Source organism: Rhamphochromis longiceps, linkage group LG3 (genome assembly GCF_057381845.1).
Source record: "Rhamphochromis longiceps isolate RC_006_pf linkage group LG3, R_longiceps_female_GT1.1, whole genome shotgun sequence".
Taxonomy (NCBI): Eukaryota; Metazoa; Chordata; class Actinopteri; order Cichliformes; family Cichlidae; genus Rhamphochromis; species Rhamphochromis longiceps.
Window position 1 is genome coordinate 31,398,456 of NC_140559.1, and position 22,583 is coordinate 31,421,038.

Genomic DNA, 22,583 nt, shown 5'->3' on the forward strand with positions numbered 1-22,583 from the left:
TTAACTGAATCTACTGCTTCATCATTATCATACTGGTGTACATAGAACAAATAGCATTACTAGTATTGGTTTGGATCAATCTGCCCACTTCTACTGGCAGCCACCTGGCTTCTCCTTGTCTCCTCTACACCCAACAAAGAGGCAGCTAGTTGTTTGTACTTCTGAGCATTTATGTGAGAATCATGAGCTGCAGTCTTTTTGAAAAGTGTGAGCTATTTTTAATTAAGATGTATTTGTGTTGCGCTAAGACATTTTTATACATAGTTGTTGTAAATGTTCCTTGTAAATTATATTGAGCACTGCAGCAGTTCAGTAGGAGTGAGAAGCCCTCTTTGTTGAAACCCTTTATCTCATGTTTTTTTGGTAGAAGTTTAGGTTAGAAAATTGTCTTTTGTTTGCTTTTACTTTCTGATAGGGAAGAATAGTCTTTGGGTCTGCCTTAAATGAGTCTTTTTTAGTTTCCTTTCTAAGTATATTTTGCTGCATGTGCATCTGCTCTGGGAGGGAGGGTGTAAGCTGCTGATGTGGAAAGAACTTGATTAGGAACCACCATGTTTTTATATAAAACTGAGCTCAGGAAGCACATGTATTGTTTACTGACAGATGGCTGACTTTTGTTGAATTCCGGTGTTGCTGCCTAAAGACACCTTCAAAAAAACATGTGTGCCTAGTCTTTGCTGTCTTCGGCCTTTGCCACTTAGCTTGTACAGTTAATCGCAAATGCTCAATACCAAAACATATGTATGTCACCCTGGGCCCTAACTGAAACAGAAGGTGGTGTAGTCCTTTTCAAAGACTCCCCTTAATCTGTAATCATCCAAAATACCTCATCATTTTTGACTACCCAACTGTATTTATTTCATTTTTTATGTTATTTTCTGTGTTTATAATCATTTCTTGACCTAAGAAATTGTGAGTTAAAACTGGATTATTGTCATCCTGATCTACTCTGATCAGTCAAGCCCATATATATTTAAATACTGACACAAGGTTTGTTTTTTTTCCATGTTTATTGAAAGATATTACAATTATAGTTAAATAATGGCCTTTAATTTGAGGGTATCCACATTCGAATTGGATGAAGGGTTTAGTAGTTTCAGCTCCTTAACATGTGCCACACTTTTTTTTTTTAAGAGGGACCTAAAGTAATTGGACATTGATTAAAAGGGTATTTCATGGGCAGGTGTGTGCAGTTCCTTCCTTATGTCATTATCAATTAAGCAAATAAAATGGCTGGAGTTGACCTGAGGTGTGGTGGTTGCATTTGGAAGTTTGCTGTGAACAGACAACTTGGAGTTCTCCATGCAGGTGAAACAAGATCTCCTTAAGCTGTGAAAACAGAAAAAAAAAACCCACCCGAGAAATTTCTGCAAGATCAGGAGCGGTAAACTCTACTGCGAAAACTTAAGTACTGGAAGCTCAATTGCTAACAGGTGTGGACTTCCTGTAGGAATGCACCGACTCTGCCCAGAAGTGGACCCACTGGCTCTATGGAAAAAACTCTGCACTCACCCTAACAATGACAGTTTCTTGGATCTAAATAATTATTAATAATTTTACACTATTAGAAAATCTGGTACAGATTTTCTAAAAGTTAGGAAACTCTGCTTAGTTTGAAAACTCTGCTTACATCAAGGTCACGTCTTTTTTGTTGAAAATAATGTTTGACTCTGTTTTGAATAAATATTACCCAATATTTAAACCCAAACAATTTTCCCTAAACATATCATATTTGATTGAAAGTGAAAATGAAAGGGTAATAGTCAGAAAGAGAAGAATGTTGGAACTCACAGGAAAGATAAGAAGCTGATCACATCTTGACAGGCTGACTTCTCTATGAAGTCTTCATCCTCCCTGTGAGTTTTCTTTATTTTATCAATATTCATTTATTTATTAATTTCTTACACAGCATATTGTCATGTAGTGTAGGTCGGTTAGTGTAATAATCAGGATCATGAACAGGATCAGATGTTGTAATGAGTAAATGAAGTCAGACTGTAGATTTTTCTTCTTCTAGCTGTACTGACTGACCTTTGACCTCATGTGTTGATGACTCTTCACCTCTGTCTCCTCTCACAGGGAGAAGATGATCTGCAGGATCCTGCTGCTCATCATCCTCACCTCATGTGTCTCTGGTTCGTTTACAGCTTCACTTTATGAACTCCAAATAAAGCTCAACAACAGATTTGTTCCAGTTCTCAGTGTGTCTGCTCCTCTCTTTCCCTCTCTGTCTCCTCAACAGGATCATTTGTAGTCAATGTGACACAGACCTGCTATCAGGCAGAGGAGAACCACAACATCACACTGGAGTGGACGTTCACCACCAAACCTGACAGATCCACCAAAACTCTCAACGTCCTCTGTGAACTCTTCATCAGTGATAAAGTCTCAGTCCTGTATCATGTTCATGAAGGTGTTGAGGTGTCAGAGTCTCAGGATGCAAAGTTTTCAGGACGAGTCCAGAGTGACAAAGACGCCCTCAGAGAAGGACGAATCAGACTTCAACTGTCCAGACTCAGGACTGATGACTCGGGTCTGTACCTGTGTGAGGTCAACACTGATTATGGCTTCAGTGTTGGAAGATGTCGACTCAACGTAACTGGTAAGTTTATCATGATTAATATTAATATTATTATTACCATTATTTATTTACTAATTTATTTCTATATCACTGAGAGACTTGAATGAGTCTCTCAGTGAAACTCAACGTCACTGGTGAGATGATTCAGGAGAGCAATTTAAACATGTCTAGTTTGGCACTTCTTTGGACGAATAAGATCCTTCTTAGAGATGTGAGTTATTTAATGTGGTATTAGTGTAATATTTATTTATAAGTGACTCAGATGTTTGTGTCTCTACAGCAGTGAGGGATTTTCCTGAATCTGCGAGAAAACCTAAGGCATCAAACACAGAGAGTCGAGGTGGGATCGGCCTCTACTGTGGACTGACAGCAGCTCTGCTGCTCTGCTGCTTTTCATTTATTTACTGTCTAAATAACAGGATTTCTACACAGAGTCGAGGGTTGGATGTCGGAAAACTTTGAGCTTATCAGATGAATAAGTGGAAACAGTTTGATCAACAATGTAAATGAAACTGTTAGAGGATTTGGTGGAAAGAGAATAATGAGCCACAATCTAGAGCTGATCCACAAAACAGTGTAGGAAACTCCTCTTCATGTTTATATTCTTCATTACTTCAACAGTAAACTTTTATCACACTGTCACTTATGGGAAAGGTAAGTGTTCTGCTTATTTGTTTTATTATCTCTTAAAAACTGTCAGACTGCAGTTGTGAGTTCAGGATGTTTAGGATTCATTTTTTTTTAAACTTTTGCACGCTGAACTTTAATGTTTTTAATTATCATCCTGCAAACAATAATAAACTTTATCCATATGTTTGTATATATATCTTTTATGCCTATACAACATAGTGATTTTTTAACTAATATAGATTTATACAGCTAAAATGAATTATAGTTGTATAAATTGTAATAGATTTATAACGTTACATATTGTGTCACGGTGTTTATCATTCTGTATAGAATTATATAAACATTCAGAAAATAATCAAAAGCAGAAATATGGTTTGTTTCCACCATAAACCAACAGGTGGCACTTCTTTGTCTTTTCTCTCTTTTAGAGTGTTGGATTTAAGATAGAAAATTGAGCAGCTTCAGGTTTTTGAGCTGTCAGCATGTTTATATGTCAGTGAGTTACTTTGTTTTCTTGTGTTTACCTTTGTCGCCTTCATGTGTGGACATGTAATTGAATCAGCCAGTGGGGACGTTGAATTGTTGACCGATCAGTGGAACTACTGATGATGGACAAATTGCAGAAGTTTTCACTGAAAGCATCTCACCAATACAGAGACTGAGACACAAAAGCACAAGTGTGACTGACTTTACCACTTTCTCGAAGTAAAAGAAAATGGCTTGGGATAAAATAGAAAATGCTTCTTGTTGATGATAGAGAGCTCACAATATTCTGGATTTGAGTATAAAAATTCATTTTAGTTGTAACAATTTTTTTTTAGTATATGCTGATTTTTTTTTCTTCTGTTTGTTTATGATTAACTGATTCTGATACTGTGACATGATGGAGTAGGAAGCTGGGACTATTTTGCAGAAGGCTGAAATCAGTGAGGCCAATATAAAGACATACAGGTGAGGTCTGTGAAATGTGAGCAGTGAACATTGAGCATAACTTTGTTCTGTCACTTCAAAAATAAAATAAACATTTGGCTCACTTTGAGGGAAAACAACATCTTTAATATGTTTCCGTCATTTTAGGTTCAGCAGAATCAGTGAGAGAGAGATTTGTCATGGACTGAAGAGACATGTCCCCACCAATGTCCACCGATTATTGAATTGTCCCCACCAATAATTAGATCTCTTCGAGTAAAGAAAAACGAAAAAAAAAACAAAAAAAACAAACATCTGTCAACGTCTCATTCACCCAGTGGTGCAGAAAGAGTTCAATTACGTTCTCTACTGGAGTCCTACGTCATGTGACAAATATAGCCAATGTGATTGGCTGTGCCTTTCAGGGAGCTCTGTTTAATTTTAGCAGCAGCAAGCCTGCGCTGTGAGGAGGATGGCAGCAAAAAGGAAGAACCTGAATATAAGAAAGTGTTTTTCAAAGAAACCTGTTAGTCACTTAAACTCAAGTTTACTCATAAAATGTGTCCGTCATAATAATGTTACAGGCTATGCTAGGCTTTGGCCCACATCAGTCTAAAATTGTATGTAACCATGAATGGTGGTGAAGGGTGGCTGTAGCTCAGGTGGCAGAGCAGGTCAGCCACTAATCAGAAGGTCGGTGGTTCGATCCCAGGCTGCATCCTGGCTGCAATATCCTTGGGCAAGATACTAACCCCGTGTTTGCCTACTGGTGGTGGTCAGAGGGCCCGGTGGCGCCTGTGTCCGGCAGCCTCGCCTCTGTCAGTGCGCCCCAGGGCAGCTGTGGCTACAATGTAGCTTGCTATCGCCAGTGTGTGAATGTGTGTGTGAATGGGTGAATGACTGAATGTAGTGTAAAGCGCTTTGGGGTCCTATGGACTAGAAAAGCGCTATACAAATGCAGGCCATTTACCATGAATAACGTGTTTTGGAAACTAACTGCACAACAGGCAGCACTATTAGTTCTCTCAGTCTCAGAGCAGCATTTCTAATTTTGATTGAAACTGTCAGAGAAAATGGCAGCCTCGAGCAAGCCAGGACATCAGTTTACAGAGGCTGTTAAAATTATATGTCTAACGTTAAAATGTTGGTGACACAATAATTTAATCCTAATGGTACTGACATATTCATAGGGTTAATTTCTGAGACAAAATATCATGAGGTAGTCATGATTTTGCAAATATTCCATCTTGTAGTGCAGTTTGCACAAATTGTTTTAAAAATACACTCACCCTACAAACATTACTGATGAGTGACTCATCAGTAATGTTTGTATAGTGTGCCTAAGATGTTGCATCATTTTGCTGAGAGATCTTTTACTTTGTGGCATAGCTGGACTGGCCATCGGGCAGGTGGGCCGCTGGCGGTGGGCCGCTGGCGATTTTTTGTTTTTATGGGCCGATGGATTTTTTTTTTTTTTTTTAGGAAGGGTATATATAATGAAAGGTGTTGGATTGGCCAATTGGTCATGATCGACTCTGGGCTGGACCAATTACAGCCGAGGAGGCCGAATGCACCCGCCCCCTTGTTTAGCAATCGCGTGATTTTTCGCGCATTGCATGCCGGGAACTCGTGGCAAAACAATCCAAGTACCGGCATCAAATGCAAGCATTTGCAGCACCGCAAAACGTTCATTCTCCGGTTCCAATACCTTCTTGTTTTTTCTTTGCCGCACAAAAAAGGAATGTACAAAACAAAAGGAGAACAATGCCGGTCCGTACAAAGACAGACTCGACGAAAAGACAAAGATACGAGGAAAAAATCAAAGGAGTGAAAGGGTTATACCCGTACGAGCACACAGAGTGGACAAAAGACGTCAGCGTGCTGCCCAACTTTCACCACGCTCAGATTTATAATCATACGGTTCTTGGAGTGAGTGCATACACTCGTGAAGTTTAGTAACTTCAGGTCACTGCAACAAGCCCAGGTACAGTTTACCGACGGATGGGTACAGGACCTTGAAATGCACCGTGTAGAACGAAAGACCATCGTACGAACAAAGGTAAGTTTACCAGTCTCACAAATCGTCCTCATAAATACACATTCATTAACCGTTTATTAATATAACCTTTGAGCTCAACGGTAATTAATTAGTAGTGGAAATAATTTCTGGTTCATTACAGAAATGTAGCAGTGACAATAATATTGTATGCTGTAATCATACTGGACAATTAGTGATACAAAACAACTGTTTTATCCTGTGAATAAAAGTATGTTTTTGTCAATGTACCATAATAACAGAAGCGAAACACAATATTGTGTCAGGACAATTCACTATTTATGCACAATAAATAAAGGAGCATAGCGCGACAATTTCTGTTCAGCGCCAGACTTGCTTGTAACCTATATCACCAATTATGTTAAGAAAAATGACGTATTAACTACTACAAAACTCTGACCTTTGTGGGAATGCTTGGAGCAGACTAACCTGTGAGCTGGAGTGTTCTGAGACGTTATATTTGGTATATCCAGACCATCCGTCGGCTTACTTCGGAAACATGGCTTAAAAAATTTCTCTTCAATGACGTAATCCGATAAAAAAAAAAACGATCTCTTTACCCGTCGGCTTCCCATGGCTGTCATGTGACCGGCTATTGCAGTTAATAATACAACAGCTTCTTGCCATTTTTTGTGTTTCTTTTTATCGCTGTGTAACTGAGTTCAATTGAAAGCCTGCGTGCGCTAGTACCTCTTGCCACAAGTTCCCAGAATCCTTTGCGGTTTTACCCCTGAATGACGTCACATTTTCAATCTTTATCCTGGTGGGCCGGTCTCTAGTCAAAATGCCCGAGCCGATTTTTTGTCCCAGTCCAGCCTTGCTTTGTGGTAGGGCTGCACGATTTTGCATAAAATGAGATTTACGATTTTTTTGCTTAGAATTGAGATCACGATTTTCTTTTCCAATATAAATATTTATTGCACTTATTAACTGCACATCAATTTCGTATAGTTTAGACTGAACATAAAAACAATAAATAAACATAAAAACAACAAATGTCTCACGTTTTGTTGTTGCCGCAAAATGTTGTACTGTTTGAAATTCCGTCTCCACCGTTGCTCGACACTGCGTGTATAGAGCAGGTAGTGCAACAATAGAAAAATAGTTGCGGGACGGCACTGTGTAGCGTTTGTCTAGGGTGTTGGTCATTTTCCTAAATCCCTTGTTTTGCACAGTGTTGATGGGAGCCATATCTTTGGTCAGGTGATAAGTGATAGCCTCCGTAATTTCTTTGTGCCTGCGGGAGTTCGACGGGTATAGGGAAGAGCTGTATAAGGTTCCCGTTATTGATGTTTGGGTGGTTGACTGGGACGGATTTTCTCCTGTCACTTTCTCGTCATCCCTGACGTGCTCTCCGTTGTTTTTTCCCTGCCAATTTTAGCAGCCAGCTTCTGTATCACGTGGTACAAGGCTCCGCCCTTGTCATTTGTTGAGCAGGAATAGTGAGTGCTTGTTTTCATGCAGATTACGTCCGGATCAAAATGCGGTACAATCGTCCTCGTCTTTTTTTTTTTTTTTTTTTTTAAATCGTTGTCATTTGGAAATGAGATCGCACATAAGTATGAATTGAGATCAGGGGCGGAGCGTGGGAGTGGCTTATGCTGGGCTTATGCTGGGCTTACACTGTGCGATTTTTTCAGTCGCGTGATTCAGCTCCTGCTCAAACTGCACGATTGACTCGCAGGGGTTAGAAGTTCATAGGTCACGATGCAGGGTCTCACACTATACGGCCCGATGCTCTGATGCGACCTGAGTGCTCACACTGTGCGTCCATAAAATGAAGGTTATAACAGAAATTCTGTCGCTCACTCTCCCTCTCTGTCTTTCACTCACACAGACACGCACACTGCCATCATCAACTTTGCTAAATTGCTAATGAAAAACATTGATCAGGCAGCTGTGATTGAGCAGCAATGTAAATCCAACTATTTTCACGGTTGTTGTGGTCGTGATAATTTTGTGAGGCCACATCGAAAAGGCTCGGATGAGCTTTCCAAAGTTCTACAAGTTGTACCTCCATCGCTTGTGTCCAGATCACACGCTGCACTGCCGTGCTGCGCCGTCTTTTTCACTGACATTTGTGTTTGCACGTGCGCAGTGTGACAAACTGCGGTGACACCCTCACGACCAAGCGATTGATGATCGGGAGCTGGTCGTGAGGTGTTAATCGCGTCTCGTTACCCCACGTATACTACACGATGCACGACGCACGATGAAGGCCAAAATCAGGCCGATCGCCAAAACGGTCGCACGACTCAAAAATCGGCTCAAAATGGGCCAAAAATCGCACAGTGTAAGCCCAGCATTACTGGGCTTAAGCCCGGGTTGTTTTGTCAGAAGTCCGGGGTCTTTTGGAGTGTATTTTTTTCATAGTTAGATGCCTGGCTGACAACTGCATAAAACAAAAAGTACACACAATATTCGAAGCACGTAGGTCGTGTCCAAATTCATGGGCTGCATCCTCCTGAGGCCGCATTTGTAGACCGATTACGTCACAGCGACGCGCCGAAGGCTGTCCAAATTCGTAGACTCCTCCGAATGTAGCCGACAAATGCGTCCTCCTTTTCCCCGAATTTTAAGGATGGGTCGGGTGTGTCCTTCGTGGCCTACCATATCCCAGAATTCATAGCGCGGCCCAGCCAAATTCCAGTTTCCAACAATGGCCGATACTAAGTTTTAAAATTACTCATACTAATCTTTCTGGGTCACAAAATAAACTTTTAACATATTTTCAGGCGAGGAAGTAGTTGTGTAAACATCAAATATCTGCTCGGTTTATCAAGATATCGCATATTTGCAAAAGTGCTTCGACGTTTTCGGAGACGTCTGCTACCCACCAGCTCGACAGCTAGCCGGGAGCTCGAGGGTTACTGATGCGGCCGAGAACGGCACAACTCCCGGCACATCATTTTCAGATCACCGCGGACTTTCGCTGCTCGGGTTAAACGTAATATATAAGTCACTTAGACAACCTAAAAATGTTATTGTTGGGCTTTTTTCAGTGTTTTGTTTGTTCGTGAGTAAATCGGTTTGGCTGAGATTAAAGTTATTAGATAAGATTAGATAAAATAAAACTTTATTAATCCCCCTCCTCCTTGGTTTTTACACAGCTGACTAAACGTCAAACAGAAAACTGATTAAACAGAAGTATGAGACAGTCGAGAATTTACGCCAGTGTCCTGTTATATTTTAGATAGCAAGAAGCAGACGACCGAGTTTATTAAACTCCACTGAGACAGCGGTGACGCTAATCAGAAGGCTAGACCGTCCAATTTCACGGCCGTTTACTTCCGGCCTACCCGACCTTCTGAGGACCCGGCCCACGTAGACCGCGAAGGCTGGGTCCTCAGGAGGATGCAGCCCATGAATTTGGACACGACCATAGTGCACACTGTGGGAATTTACGGCTGTGCTTGAATCCCCCTTGATATTGGTATGATCCGAGCTAAGGCACTAAGCGACTGAGCGAGGGGGCGGGGCAGCTGCCGCCTGTGAGTGCGCTGTTGGAGAAACGGAGCCAGCCATACTAAGGAGAGCTTAAGTTTAACCAGGTACCAAAGCAAATCATTCATACCGTACAAATAATGTAAATATGACGGTGTATCACTAAAGATTGATATCAAACTGATCACTTGACCAATATTACGTTACTTGCTCTTCAAGTGAATCAACAAATGGCGAAATGAAAAGCCGAACAACAACAATGCTGTTTCTTTAGAGAGTCTTAGCTTACATGTGTGTTTATTTCATATTTTCAGTTCTTACCCTCCCCGACTAAATCAGTTTCAGTTATGTACTGAAATATAAGAATGGACATTAGAGGCTTCTTTCAAAGAAAAAACTCAGGTAAATGTTATTTTATATATTATGCTTTGTATGTTGTTCAGTATATTTCTATGCAAAACAGGAGGGATTTCAGTACACAGCAGGATATTCACATTTGTAACCAGATATTTACACTTTAGGGGGAAAACATAAAATATTTTTACTGTACAACATCAATTTAGAGTAAACTTTTGTTATAGATAAATATTGAAATATATTTTGAATTAGTTAAATGTCAGAATAAAGAGAGACAGAGCTGTCTATTTTTTATCACTTTGATCAAATCTAGGAGTACATATACACTAAGTTTATTGTTAATTGATAAGAAAACTCCAGACGATTCCATTCTGAGCTGAAGAAGCTTCTGATAGGTTAGTAGAGTCCATGTGAGTAAACAGGTGGCACAGCTGTGGATGCATATAAGGCAAAACACAGAGCCTGTTTCTTTGACATGGGAAAATCAAGAGATGTCAACCAAAACAACAGGAAAAGAACTGTGGAGCTCTATAAGTGTGGCTCAATTTTGAATACAATTTGGTGCCATTTACAATTAAGAAATACAGATAGTTTCTCTCTTTACTCTTAAAGTTAACAAATATGTTTTTTATATTTAGCAATCTAAAAAAATAAACATTTAGTCTGATTTGATGTTACAATTAAAAAAGTGTTTGTGTTTTGATCTGAAGAGTGTGTAAATATCTGTATATTTGATGATTGTCAGCACAAAGAGGGAGAGAGAGGAAGAGAGATGGAGATGGAGAATGAGGACAGATCAGAGGTGGAACAAGAGCAGGTGAGACACACATGTTAGTCAAATGGTTGTTTACCAAAAGTATCACCGTATCATAGGTCCTCATGTATCTCGTACCTAGTGTTTCTTTTTAGGTTTGCTATTTTTCAAATTCTATATTTATTAAGTTATGCATGCTTGTTTGCACAACAAGGCTAAATAATTATATAAACTTTTCTCAATCTAAATAGTGTACTTTGGTAGAATTAAAAAAATAAGTGTAGCGCAGGTCTATGATGATTTTTAGTGCTACTATCATCTAGTTCTGATTCTGGTTCTGTTTTTGTTAAATCCTCAGTAGTCCTGATTTTGAACTGTTGTAGTCCTGTTTTAATTCTGGATCAGTTTTGGGTCTGGTTGAATTGGGGTGTAGTCCTCGTGTCTTGATACAGCCCTGACTTTGTTCTGCCTTGCTGCTTAATTAAAAAACTAGTTTAAGGTGTCCTGCACATGTGATATATATTTCTCCCTATATGAAGTCATTCTTTTTTGAACAAAACTCAAAACAGAGCCTATCAATCTTTCAGTCATTTCTACCCCCCCCCCCCCCCCCCCCCCCAAAAAAAAAATAAAATAAAATAAAAAAAAATAAAAAAATCCCACATGCATACTACCCTTTAGGGCTAAGCTTAAGCCTGTTTCAAATGTCTGGCTCCGCCTCTGATTGAGATCGCGATTTTCTATCGATTAATTTGTGGTAATGAGATCGCACATAAGTATGAATTGAGGTAATTTTAGATGATTAGTTTTATGGATAAAACCCACCAGGTCATTCAGTGTTCCCTTAATGCTAATTTATAAGAGATATTGGTGTCCTATAACTGAAGTAATGTTGTTAAGTCCTTAAAGTCATATTCTTTTATTGTCATGACTGTATTTGAAGCTATTTGTATTTTTGTATACCTGATTTATATGGAATATGGCTGAAGTAAACTAAAGTCTAAATACTTAGTCAGTCATTTGTTTAATAGTAATTCAACATTATATAATTCACATATAAAACTATTATAATTTTGAATTGTAATTTTAAATGTTTTAAAAGCATGTAGAATAGCATATGTAGGCAAGCATATTTCTCCTCTTTTTATCAAGAAGCAAAGACAAATAGGAAAAAAAAAAGAAACAGGGCAGGGTTTGGTGGTTGAATCATCCGTCCCCACCAATGTCAAAACCAAATCTACGCCCTTGGATGTGAGGAATATCAAATAGAGAGTGGATGGGCGGTAATGACAGCAGATAGGAAAATTGTGAGTACACCTGGTGGACACTTAAAAAAAGAGTAGAGTCTGAAAAGAGGAAAAGGAGGAAGTGGCGAAACTGTTGTGACAATCTTTATGTCACAGTCCTGGGCCTGTGGCCCAGTGTTTTGATTCTATATTATTGTTTATTGGGTTCTGTTTTGCTTTTCTAGATTTCTTGTCCTTCTGGGTTGTGATTTCTAGTTCTTAGGTTTAGTTCTGCCCTCATGTTCCTCCTGTTTCCTCTGTACTGTGTTAATATTGTCTCTGAATTCTGCCTGTGGAGTTCCTGTTTTATTTTGAAGGTCTTGTCTCATAGTGTATTCTGTTTTACTTCCTTGTCCTTACTAGCCTAATGAGTCCCAGCTGTGTGCCCACCTGTTCCTCGTTTCCTTATGTGCCTGCCAGTGTATTTTAGTCCCTGTCAGTTAGTTCTTGTTGTTGTGTCGTTAATGTCAGTTCACCCTCATGTTGTGTGGATCTTTTCCTGTGAGTCTATGTTGTTTCCCAGTTTAGTTTAGTTTGCTTTGTATGCTTGTTTTCCTGTGCCAGCAAATAAAGCTGAGTATTTTGAGTTCATCCCTCGAGTCTGAGTCCTGCATTTTGGGTCCACCACTCCTGCTTGCCTGCTTGCCACACAGCCAACCATGACACTTTATTCCCAGGTTTTGTGTCATTTCTTTTTTTTTAGCTTTGAAAACCTCACAATGTTTTAAAGTTCTCTGACTCTGTGAAATTATTTACTTTGTTAGAAACATAAATCTAAATGTAAACATAACTGTTATCATATTTACTGTTAAAGTTAACCTTACTAATCTTATAATTAGGGCTGGGCGATATGGCCTAAAATTCATATCGCGATATAATTTGAAGCATGTGCGGTAACGATATATATCGCGATATATTCTTTTCTTCTGTATAACGTATTTTCCACACTATAAGGCACACTTAAAATCCTTTCATTTTCTCAAAAATCGAAGACAGAAAACTAAACAGCAGTGGCGTTTGAGGGGTTACTGAAGTTGGACTACCTGGTATATAATGTTGTGCTACGTGATTGCTAGCGACACAGCTATGTTAGCATAACATTAGCACAGTGAAGCTGGAGGATGAACGCCAACTTTTTTTTCCACTCATTAAAATTTAACGTGAGGGATTCTGGTGGTCAGGGACAAATGCAATCGCATAGCAGGATGCTATACACGGGGCAAACTTCAGTCAGGAGAACAACTGAGATTATTCATCCACAATACAAGGTTAGTTATTAATATACTGCAACAACATGGGAATAGAGCCGCTGCGAGAGAATTCAACATTAATGAATCAATGTTACGGAAGTGGAGGAAGCGCAGTTTTTGGCTTTCCCCATATTTCAAAAGTGCTTCATCTCTTTGCTATGACTGTCAGCATAATTTGCAGATGATAATGGTTGTAGCCGCTGCGATGCTTTCGACCAAAACAGGCGCAGCTTGATGACATCATCAACATGCGCTATCGCGATAGAGCGGTATAGTCAAAATCTCTATCGTTGGCCAAATTTATATCGTTTCTATTGTATATCGTTTATATCGTCCACCCCTAATTATAATAGTGTAGCTTATTGGTTAAATTTGAGCACAATGTCATCAGCATGTATTGTGAAATTCAAAGTTGCAGTTTTCTCAGAGATATATAGTGTTTAGACTTGTTGGAATTGAATCTTTTGTCTTTCACTTGGTCTGAACATGTGTCCTTTACAGAACTGATGCCAGTAAAGTGTGTTTTTTCTTTGTTAATAGATGTTTGAAAACGTATGGTGCTTTGAAAAAAAGATTTAGACAAAGAAACTCAGAAACAATTTTCTCATAAACACAATAATTTACAAAATGAAGCAGCACAATGAAAGAAAGTCATCATTTTCAGAAGAAAAGCAGTATGTACAGCAACACTGATCATTACATTTCTATTAATTTAAACTCTGTCACATGTAAATGTTACATTTATAGCACTACCTTATCTTCTGGCTCTTGAACAGATGTTAAATGAAGAGAATCTGCTGGTTAATTATGTCTTACCAAAAAGCTCTGGAGACCCAATGTTTCTTTTCTTCGTTCTTTTCTTTTTTTGTTTTTCCTTAATACAGAATGATTGACAGCAGCCAGACTGACACACATTAGAGCTGTTGCTGTCAGTCCCAGTACAATATAAACTGAGGTTCTTTCCCGACTCTCTTCTCTTGAACTCAGAGTTGGTCTCGGTGGTTGGAGCTGATCAGCAGCTGCTGTAAAAAAGCATAAAATGTAATTGTTGACACTTGCTCGTGTTCATGATCTGGACTTAAAAAAAACCCACAGTTCTCAGCAGGACTCATTCAAGTCTCTCAGTGATATAGAAATAAATTAGTAAATAAATAATGGTAATAATAATATTAATATTAATCATGATAAACTTACCAGTTACGTTGAGTCGACATCTTCCAACACCGAAGCCATAATCAGTGTTGACCTCACACAGGTACAGACCCGAGTCATCAGTCCTGAGTCTGGACAGCTGCAGTCTGATTCGTCCTTCTCTGAGGGCGTCTTTGTCACTCTGGACTCGTCCTGAAAACTTTGCATCCTGAGACTCTGACACCTCAACACCTTCATGGACATGATGCAGGACTGAGAGTTTATCATTGATAAAGAGTTCACAGAGGATGTTGAGAGTTTTGGTGGATCTGTCAGGTTTGGTGGTGAACGTCCACTCCAGTGTGATGTTGTGGTTCTCCTCTGCCTGATAGCAGGTCTGTGTCACATTGACTACAAATGATCCTGTTGAGGAGACAGAGAGGGAAAGAGAGGAGCAGACTCACTGAGAACTGGAACAAATCTGTTGTTGAGCTTTATTTGGAGTTCATAAAGTGAAGCTGTAAACGAACCAGAGACACATGAGGTGAGGATGATGAGCAGCAGGATCCTGCAGATCATCTTCTCCCTGTGAGAGGAGATGGAGGTGAAGAGTCATCAACACATGAGGTCAAAGGTCAGTCAGTACAGCTAGAAGAAGAAAAATCTACAGTCTGACTTCATTCACTCATTACAACATCTGATCCTGTTCATTATGCTGATTATTACACTGACTGACCAAAACTACATGAATACTTTCACCTTCGTCTATAAACACACTTCAGTGTAAATAAAATCGTTGTCTTCACAATGTATTTCCTAAAGCGCTGACATTTCTCTTGTTTTTCTTTAGAGAGAAATCATCTACTGAGTTGTCTGTAAATAACTCAGTTCACATTTAAAATCATGAACATATACATCTTTATAATTAAGAGGATAACATTAACAACTCTAAAGTATTTCACTTTTTTTTAGAATAAATTTTTTCTTCTGCTTAAAAAACACAAAATATATCCTGCCACTGTTTCTGTGCAGCTAATAATTGTTATTCTGTACATGTGTTGAGCTACAGCATTTAAAACCCTCTCTTGACATCAGTGTGTAGTGTTTTTATCTTTCATATCTTTTTTAACCTGTTTTTTTATATTTTTACCTTTGCCTTTTCTTGGACTTGTCTCTAACAAAATTTTATGCAAAGGTGAAAAAACATGTGAGGAGGAAGTTTTCCTGTTAAACTTACTGGGTACATTACAGTGAGACACTGACCTGTAAAAAAATATCAGTGTTGTATATTATTATCAGACATCACAGGTAACAAAGCAGAACATTGTCCAACTTAAAAATAAATCAGGTAAAACACATAGTTTTAAAAGAACATCAAGGTTACGTGCACAGTGGTCATGTTTCAAGCCTCCTTAAAATTTCACAAAAAATTATACAGTATCTCACAAAAGTGAGTACATCCCTCACATTTTTGTCAATATTTTGTTATATCTTTTCATGGGACAACATTGAAGATATGACACTTTGATACAATGTAAAAAAGTCAGTGCACAGCTTGTATAACAGTGTAAATTTGATGTCACCTCAAAATAACTAAACATGCAGCCATTTTTTGCCTAAACTGCTGGCAACAAAAGTGACTAAAACCTAAGTTAAAATGTCCAAATTGTGCCCAATTAGCCATTTTCCCTTTTTGGTGTCATGTGACTCGTTAGTGTTACCAGGTCTCAGGTGCAAATGGGAAACAAGTGTGTTAAATTTTGTGTTATTGCTCTCAAACTCTCTAATACTGGTCACTGGAAGTTTAACATGGCGCATCGTGGCAAAGAATTCTCTGAGAATCTGAAAAAGAATTGTTGATCTACATCAGGCGTCCCCAATCCCAGTCCATGAGGGCCTGTGTCCCTGCAGGTTTTAGATATCACCCTGGGTCAACACACCTGAATCACATGATTAGTTCATGCCCAGGCCTCTGGAGAACTTCAGGACATGTCAAGAAGGTAATTTATCCATTCAAATCAGCTGTGATGGATCAAGGGCACATCTAAAACCTGCAGGGACACCGGCCCTCTTGGATTGGGATTGGGGACTCCTGATCTACATAAAGATGGACTAGGCCATAGGCCCCCAATCCCAAAGACAACTGTGTCTGGCCTACAGTCAAGCATGGTGGTAGGATGTCATTGTATGGGGCTGCATGAGTGCTGCTGGCACTAGGGAGTTACAGTTAATTGAGGGAACCTTGAATTGTAACATGTGACATACTCAAGCAAAGCATGATCCCTCCCCTTCAGAAACTGGGCCACAGGGCAGTATTCCAACATGATAGTAATCCAAAAACACACCTCCAAAATTTCCGCTGCCTTTTAAAAAATAAACCGAGGGTAAAAGTACTGGACTGGCTAAGCATGTCTCCAGACTAAAACTCTATTGCACATCTTTTGGGCATCCTCAAATGGAAGGTGGAAGAGCGCAAGGTCTCTAACCTCCACCAGCTCCATGATGTCATCATGAAGAAGTGGAAGAGGATTGCAGTGCCTGTGAAGCTCCAGTGAACTCCGCATTCAACAGAGTTAAGGCAGTTCCTCAACCTTATGAAGAGTACATTTACACAATGACTGAAACTAGCACCTCTGACTAACAATGGACTATGAGGTTAGTTCCTTGATCATTAATATGCCAGTTGTCATCACCGTTGATCACTTGAATGAGTGACAAAACATTTCTCCCACTGAAAACACTACGTCCACAATCAACTTTCTGGGACAGATTATCACTTGTTTTTGTCAGTGTCTGTACCTAAACAAGAACAACATTATAATAATACTAATAATAGGTGCATCATAATAATGACAATAATGATATTAATATAATAGCAGAAATATTGTTTACATTGAAGGGACTCAAAGTGCAGCTTCCTTTTGTGCATATTCAGTTAAACCTTCGCATTAGATCAACAAACTAAAAGAAGTCTGATTTCTAAATGATTTAATGTTCAGCTGGAGGAACAGACACAAGTTTGAATGTTTCACATGAAGACGAAGGTGCAGCTCAATGCTAGTGCTAAATGTCAGTAAAAACTGCGATACACACAAAGTGTACAAACTATTTAACTGTTGGACTCAGTCGTGTCGTGTTTTACAGTCTCTGATTAAACATTTACTTTATAGCGTAACACAATAACAAAAAAACAAACAGAAAAACTCTTCTCTGTGTAGAGATTTTTGGGTCAGCTGGACCTATTTTCTTCCTACCTTTGTTTCTTTATTTCTTCCTCTTTTTCGTGAAGCTCTGTTACTAAAATGCAGATCTAGTTGCTTGCTCAGGATCCAGCAGAACTAAGAATGAAAAAAGCACCTTGAGTACACATGATGAGTTTACTCAGAAACCAGTATGACCATCTCTTAGGTACTAAGTCCTTTCTAGGTTGTTTATTTTAGAGGATCACTTGCATCACTTCAGTATGTCTGTAAATAAAAAGGAACATGTATCACATTTGTTGTGAATTTAATAGTGCTTAAATGTGATGCAACTGTGCCACATGTGATATTTAATGGCATCCCTTGTCATGGTTATGGGTCTTTTGACTCAGCATTTTGAGTGCCATGCCCTTTTGTATTATTGTCTTCTATTTTATATAACTTAATTTTCAGATAGTTCTGTTGATATTGAGTTCTGTTCCCTATTTAGTTCATGTCTGTCTAGGTTCTTCCCATGTCTGTGTCTGACGCAGGACCCTGTAACATGCACACACGCACACACTCTCGAAAGTGAGAGGAATTGTCCTTAATTTATCCTTAATTTATTATTGGCAATAGAAGTGCGGTTTCGGCCATGATCGACGCAGAACGCAGACACTCCTCACTAGGGATGGGTATTGTTTAGGTTTTATCCGATACCGGTGCCAGACCGGTACTTTTGAAATGGTTCCAGTGCTTAAATAGATAACACAAACTTTGTCCAAAAACCTCTTGTGTTTTTATTTTTAGAAGTCTCTTTTTTTCTGAAAATGATAACCAAGTTAGCCTTTTCTGTTGATACAACATACCTCCTTTAGTTGGAAGTAGTGCTTCAACAATGGAAAACAGAAAACTTTATCCTAAAACCTCTCATGTTTAGTTTTTTTTTTTTTGTAAAAAGATAACAATGTTAGCCTTTTTTGCAGCTCTAGGGTATATATGGTATCACTCTATCAAACAGGAAGCTGCATGTAACTACGACGGTGTTTGCTAGTTCACCTTACGTGCATTAATGTAATAACGCGGTTAGCCTACTCAACGTAAATTACACACGAACAACATTAAGCTACTCACCCAGAGAAGAACGGCTGCTGCAATCATCATCATCCGTCATCATTTCTGCTACACTGGCAGGGCTAGGGGCCAGGACCCTCCTCTTCAGGTTCTTGGGGGATGTTGCTAACTCTGGGTCCGATAACAGGCACCACACCTGCAGTAGATGTGTTTGGTGCTCAGTCTTGCAGAAAGCTATCAAATATGGTGCATTTCTCGACTTTTATGCATCGCCAGGTGTTTCATCAGATTCGAGGTGTTACCTCCTTTGCACAGTATCAGCTTAAAGCACTTGTTGCAGGCTGCTGAGTTTGCATCTTTTGCTGTGAAGTACAGGAAGACTTTTGGCCGCTTTGCCTTGGGCATTTTTAATCTGTAGCTCTGCTCTAAAAGAAGGTACTTACCTGGGCCCGCCTACTATCCTTGGAAAGGTAAAATGAGCCAAATGGGACAGGCAAAAAAAAAGAAAAAGAAGGAAAGGTAAAATGATTGGCTGGAATCCAAAGTGTATGACACCTCAAGAAAAAAAAAAAGCACCGAAATGTGCGCTGCTTTTTGGTCTGGTTACTACCGTTTATGTCAGAACCGATACCAGTACCCATCCCTACTCCTCACTCTGTGGTGTAATCTATATTGATGCACATGCATGTGCCACTAGGCGGCAGTACTTACCCACTAAACAGGAAATTGGGGGTATGTAAACAGCCACGAGAAGAAGCTATATTAAAAGATTGTTGTTGCTCCACGTTATTGCTTGAGCAGGAGTTTTATTCAAGAGCCCAACACAACACACTCCATGCCACACACCTATCTTGTCAGCTCTGCGAGCTCACTGCGTCACTCCTCCACTGCAGCAGGCCAGAGACCACACCTCCGCCACACTGTGTCTTCCCCACTATGTTGGTTATGGTGTCATGTCTCCAGTGAGCGAGTATCTCAAGTCCCCTGTGTTTAAGTCTCCCTTGCCTTTTGTGTGTTTTAGTGATGTCTTTGTCTCCCATCATCTCCTCTTGTTTGCATGTTTCCCTCCTACTGTTTTATTTGGTCTCTGCTGTTAGTCATGTGTAATGTCCCCATTCATTTAGGTTCCCATTTCCCCCCTCCTCATGTTCATTCCATGACTGTCCAGAATATTCAAAAGGCTCTGTGCCATGTCTCTATACCTCCTCAAATTAGCTAAAAAAAAATAAAAAAATAAAAATGACGTAACATGACATTAAAATTGGGGTCTTAAAGCCAGTCAGCCTCACATTATGGTTCTCTTTCCTCATTCTTTCTCTGCACCGGGTTTACTGCAAAAATGACTGAAAGTACAAAAACATGACATCATTTCAGACAACCATTTTGAAACTCCGTTTGATCGACTGGAGCTTTTAGCTGTTTATTTTGTTTAATACTGAAAGGATAAATAAGAGTTTGGCACTCGTAAACTACAGAGTTCAAGAAAAGCTAAGGACTATTTTTGACTGTAATAGTATAATAATAACTATATATTTTATTTATAGGTGCCTTTCAAGACCCTCAAGGTCACCTTACAATAGTACAAAACAAATAAATAAAAACATAAGGTAAATGAAAAATTTAAAAAAACAAGCATGAAAGTATAAAAGCTAAAGAAGGTAAAAATAGACTAATCATTATGAAGGGTATGCAGTTGTAACTAATGTAAGAATGGTGGAATGATTCACACAGGTGGGTGATGTGTTTGTAGGAAAGTTGACTGCGATGTAACCTTGGATGTAAAAAAATGCAGTCTGCATTCCAGTCAAATACAAAAGGCAATGTGACAAAAGCATATAGTTCCTCCTCAAAGTTCCACTAACAGCAATAACTGATCCTTTCTGCTATACAGCATTTATGCAATTAGAAAAGCTAAATGAAACATTACAAGCAGACCTGTTTCAAATACTGTTCACATGAACTTAGAGGTATTACCTCAGCAGGAGAATTGACTCTGGTCAGCTGACAAATACAGCAAAAATTTAATCGAGAATTTTGTTGTCCAACAATTTAATTTTACTGATTGTAATAAATGTAAAAAATCTGACTTTCAGAAGAAGGACTAATATGTTTATTTATTAGATTAAAGCTTTCAGGAACAACCTGCATTTTAGGTTACATCAGTAACCTAAAAGTCTCTATCAATTATTTTGTTTTTGAAGGTACACAATCATTCATCTCAGGGACTCATACAGAATAAAATCAATACAACTTTCTGAACAAATCTAAGAAATAGCAGGATGCTAAAACATAATAAAAATGAGGAACTCATCTTTTCTTTTCTTCTTGTTAACACACAACTAAATATAATCATAGCCAAGGTGAGATCACCTTTATTCAGCCCAACATATTTTTAAAAAGTTCATTATTTATTGAACTGAACTTGATGTGAAAAGCTCTTTATTTCATTCTGTTTCGTTCCAGTAAACCTTCACTAGTTTCCCTCGCCTTTAACATGAACTAGTGTTTCATTAGAGTATGTCAGCTGCAGAAATGTTATACTGATGGAAATATAACAAATGAGGTTAAATATTTCTAACAAAGATGAAGTTTTGTGCAAATAATCAGCTTTCATGTCCACAATATTTGTCTACACTCACGTAACAAGTTGCTCAAGAAGTTAGACAAACGATCACTTCAACTTTGTTCATATTTCTGCTCGGACTGGATTTAATAACATGTCTGTAGTACTAACATGGGGCGATTGTGGCTCAAGAGTTAGGAGTTCGCCTTGTAATCGGAAGGTTGCCAGTTCGAGCCCTGGCTCGGACAGTCTCGGTCGTTGTGTCCTTGGGCAAGACACTTCACCCGTTGCCTACTGGTGGTGGTCAGAGGGCCCGGTGGTGCCAGTGTCCAGCAGCCTCGCCTCTGTCAGTGCGCCCCATTGTAGCTTGCCATCACCAGTGTGTGTGAATGGGTGCGACTGGATATGTAAAGTGCTTTGGGGTCCTTAGGGACTATTAAAAGCGCTATATACAGGCCATTTACCATAACAAGAAGAACTTATTCTATGTAAAATCTTTCATTTTGCCAATAGCAAAAAGACTACCTGTGTCTGTTTGCATTTTTTTTATTTTCATGTTGGCAGAAATGAGTCATCTTGTGACTAAAAACAGCCACAGAGTGGAACTAAAATTTGCTCACTATAGAAGTAAAACTGAAACAGTTGAATATGGTATGTGGCATGTGGCGTATACCTAATACAAACGTGGTTTAAAACACACCTATGACAGCAGTCGGTTGGTATGCATAGACGTCAAATTTCTGGAGTCCTCGTATGTAAAGTGGCACATTTCATTGAACAGACAATATGAAGTGTGCACAGAGAAAACAGTGGGAGTGAGCACGTTATCTTGTCTGTTCTTTTCTTGTATTTGTGTCTCATACTGGAGTGGAGGACTTTGCAGTGCCTTGACTACTGTGCAGTTATACTCAGAACTGTATTAATCAGATTGTACCTGACATAAATTGTTCCCACTTAGAGTTGGATTCTGTGGCTGTGAGGTGCAAAATACTGATAAGGTAAGATATTCACAGAAGTTCATGAAATAATAGCAACTGATTTGTGTTTCTGGACACAGATTATTTGTCATTCACTGGACACAGTTTTTCATCTGTGTGCTGATACTGACCATTGTCAGTCAGTATCAGTCAGTAACTCTGAGACCTGGCTCGTGCTGCAGACAAAAAATATCTTTCTTACCGAAATACATCACTTTCACATTACTGACAGTCACATAAAAAAAAAACAAAAAAACATTTGTGTCTCCGAACCCTTTTATGCATTGATTCTTTTGTGATTTTCATATTTTGCTGTGAGACCAGGCTGAGTAAGCAGGGCACCATTTACACATGCAGCATCTGTTTGGGTGGGGCAATCACTCTGCTATCGT

At 39.1% G+C, this 22,583-nt stretch overlaps 2 protein-coding genes across 2 annotated transcripts; one reads left to right on the plus strand and one right to left on the minus strand.

Moving 5' to 3' along the window:
• The first annotated feature begins 2,071 nt into the window (after positions 1-2,071).
• Positions 2,072-3,991, plus strand: LOC146674128 (butyrophilin-like protein 2). Its single transcript, XM_085402357.1, has 3 exons — positions 2,072-2,135; positions 2,243-2,602; positions 2,862-3,991. The coding sequence occupies exons 1-3, from the start codon at positions 2,087-2,089 to the stop codon at positions 3,041-3,043; spliced, it is 591 nt and encodes a 196-aa protein (XP_085258483.1). The 5' UTR covers positions 2,072-2,086; the 3' UTR covers positions 3,044-3,991.
• A 9,909-nt stretch (positions 3,992-13,900) lies between these two features.
• LOC146674129 (uncharacterized) lies at positions 13,901-14,977 on the minus strand. The gene is made up of 4 exons (XM_085402358.1): positions 14,936-14,977; positions 14,870-14,879; positions 14,462-14,821; positions 13,901-14,289 (listed from the first exon to the last, which is right to left on the minus strand). Exons 1-4 carry the CDS (start codon positions 14,975-14,977, stop codon positions 14,069-14,071), a joined length of 633 nt encoding a protein of 210 aa, XP_085258484.1. The 3' UTR covers positions 13,901-14,068.
• Positions 14,978-22,583: the final 7,606 nt, after the last annotated feature.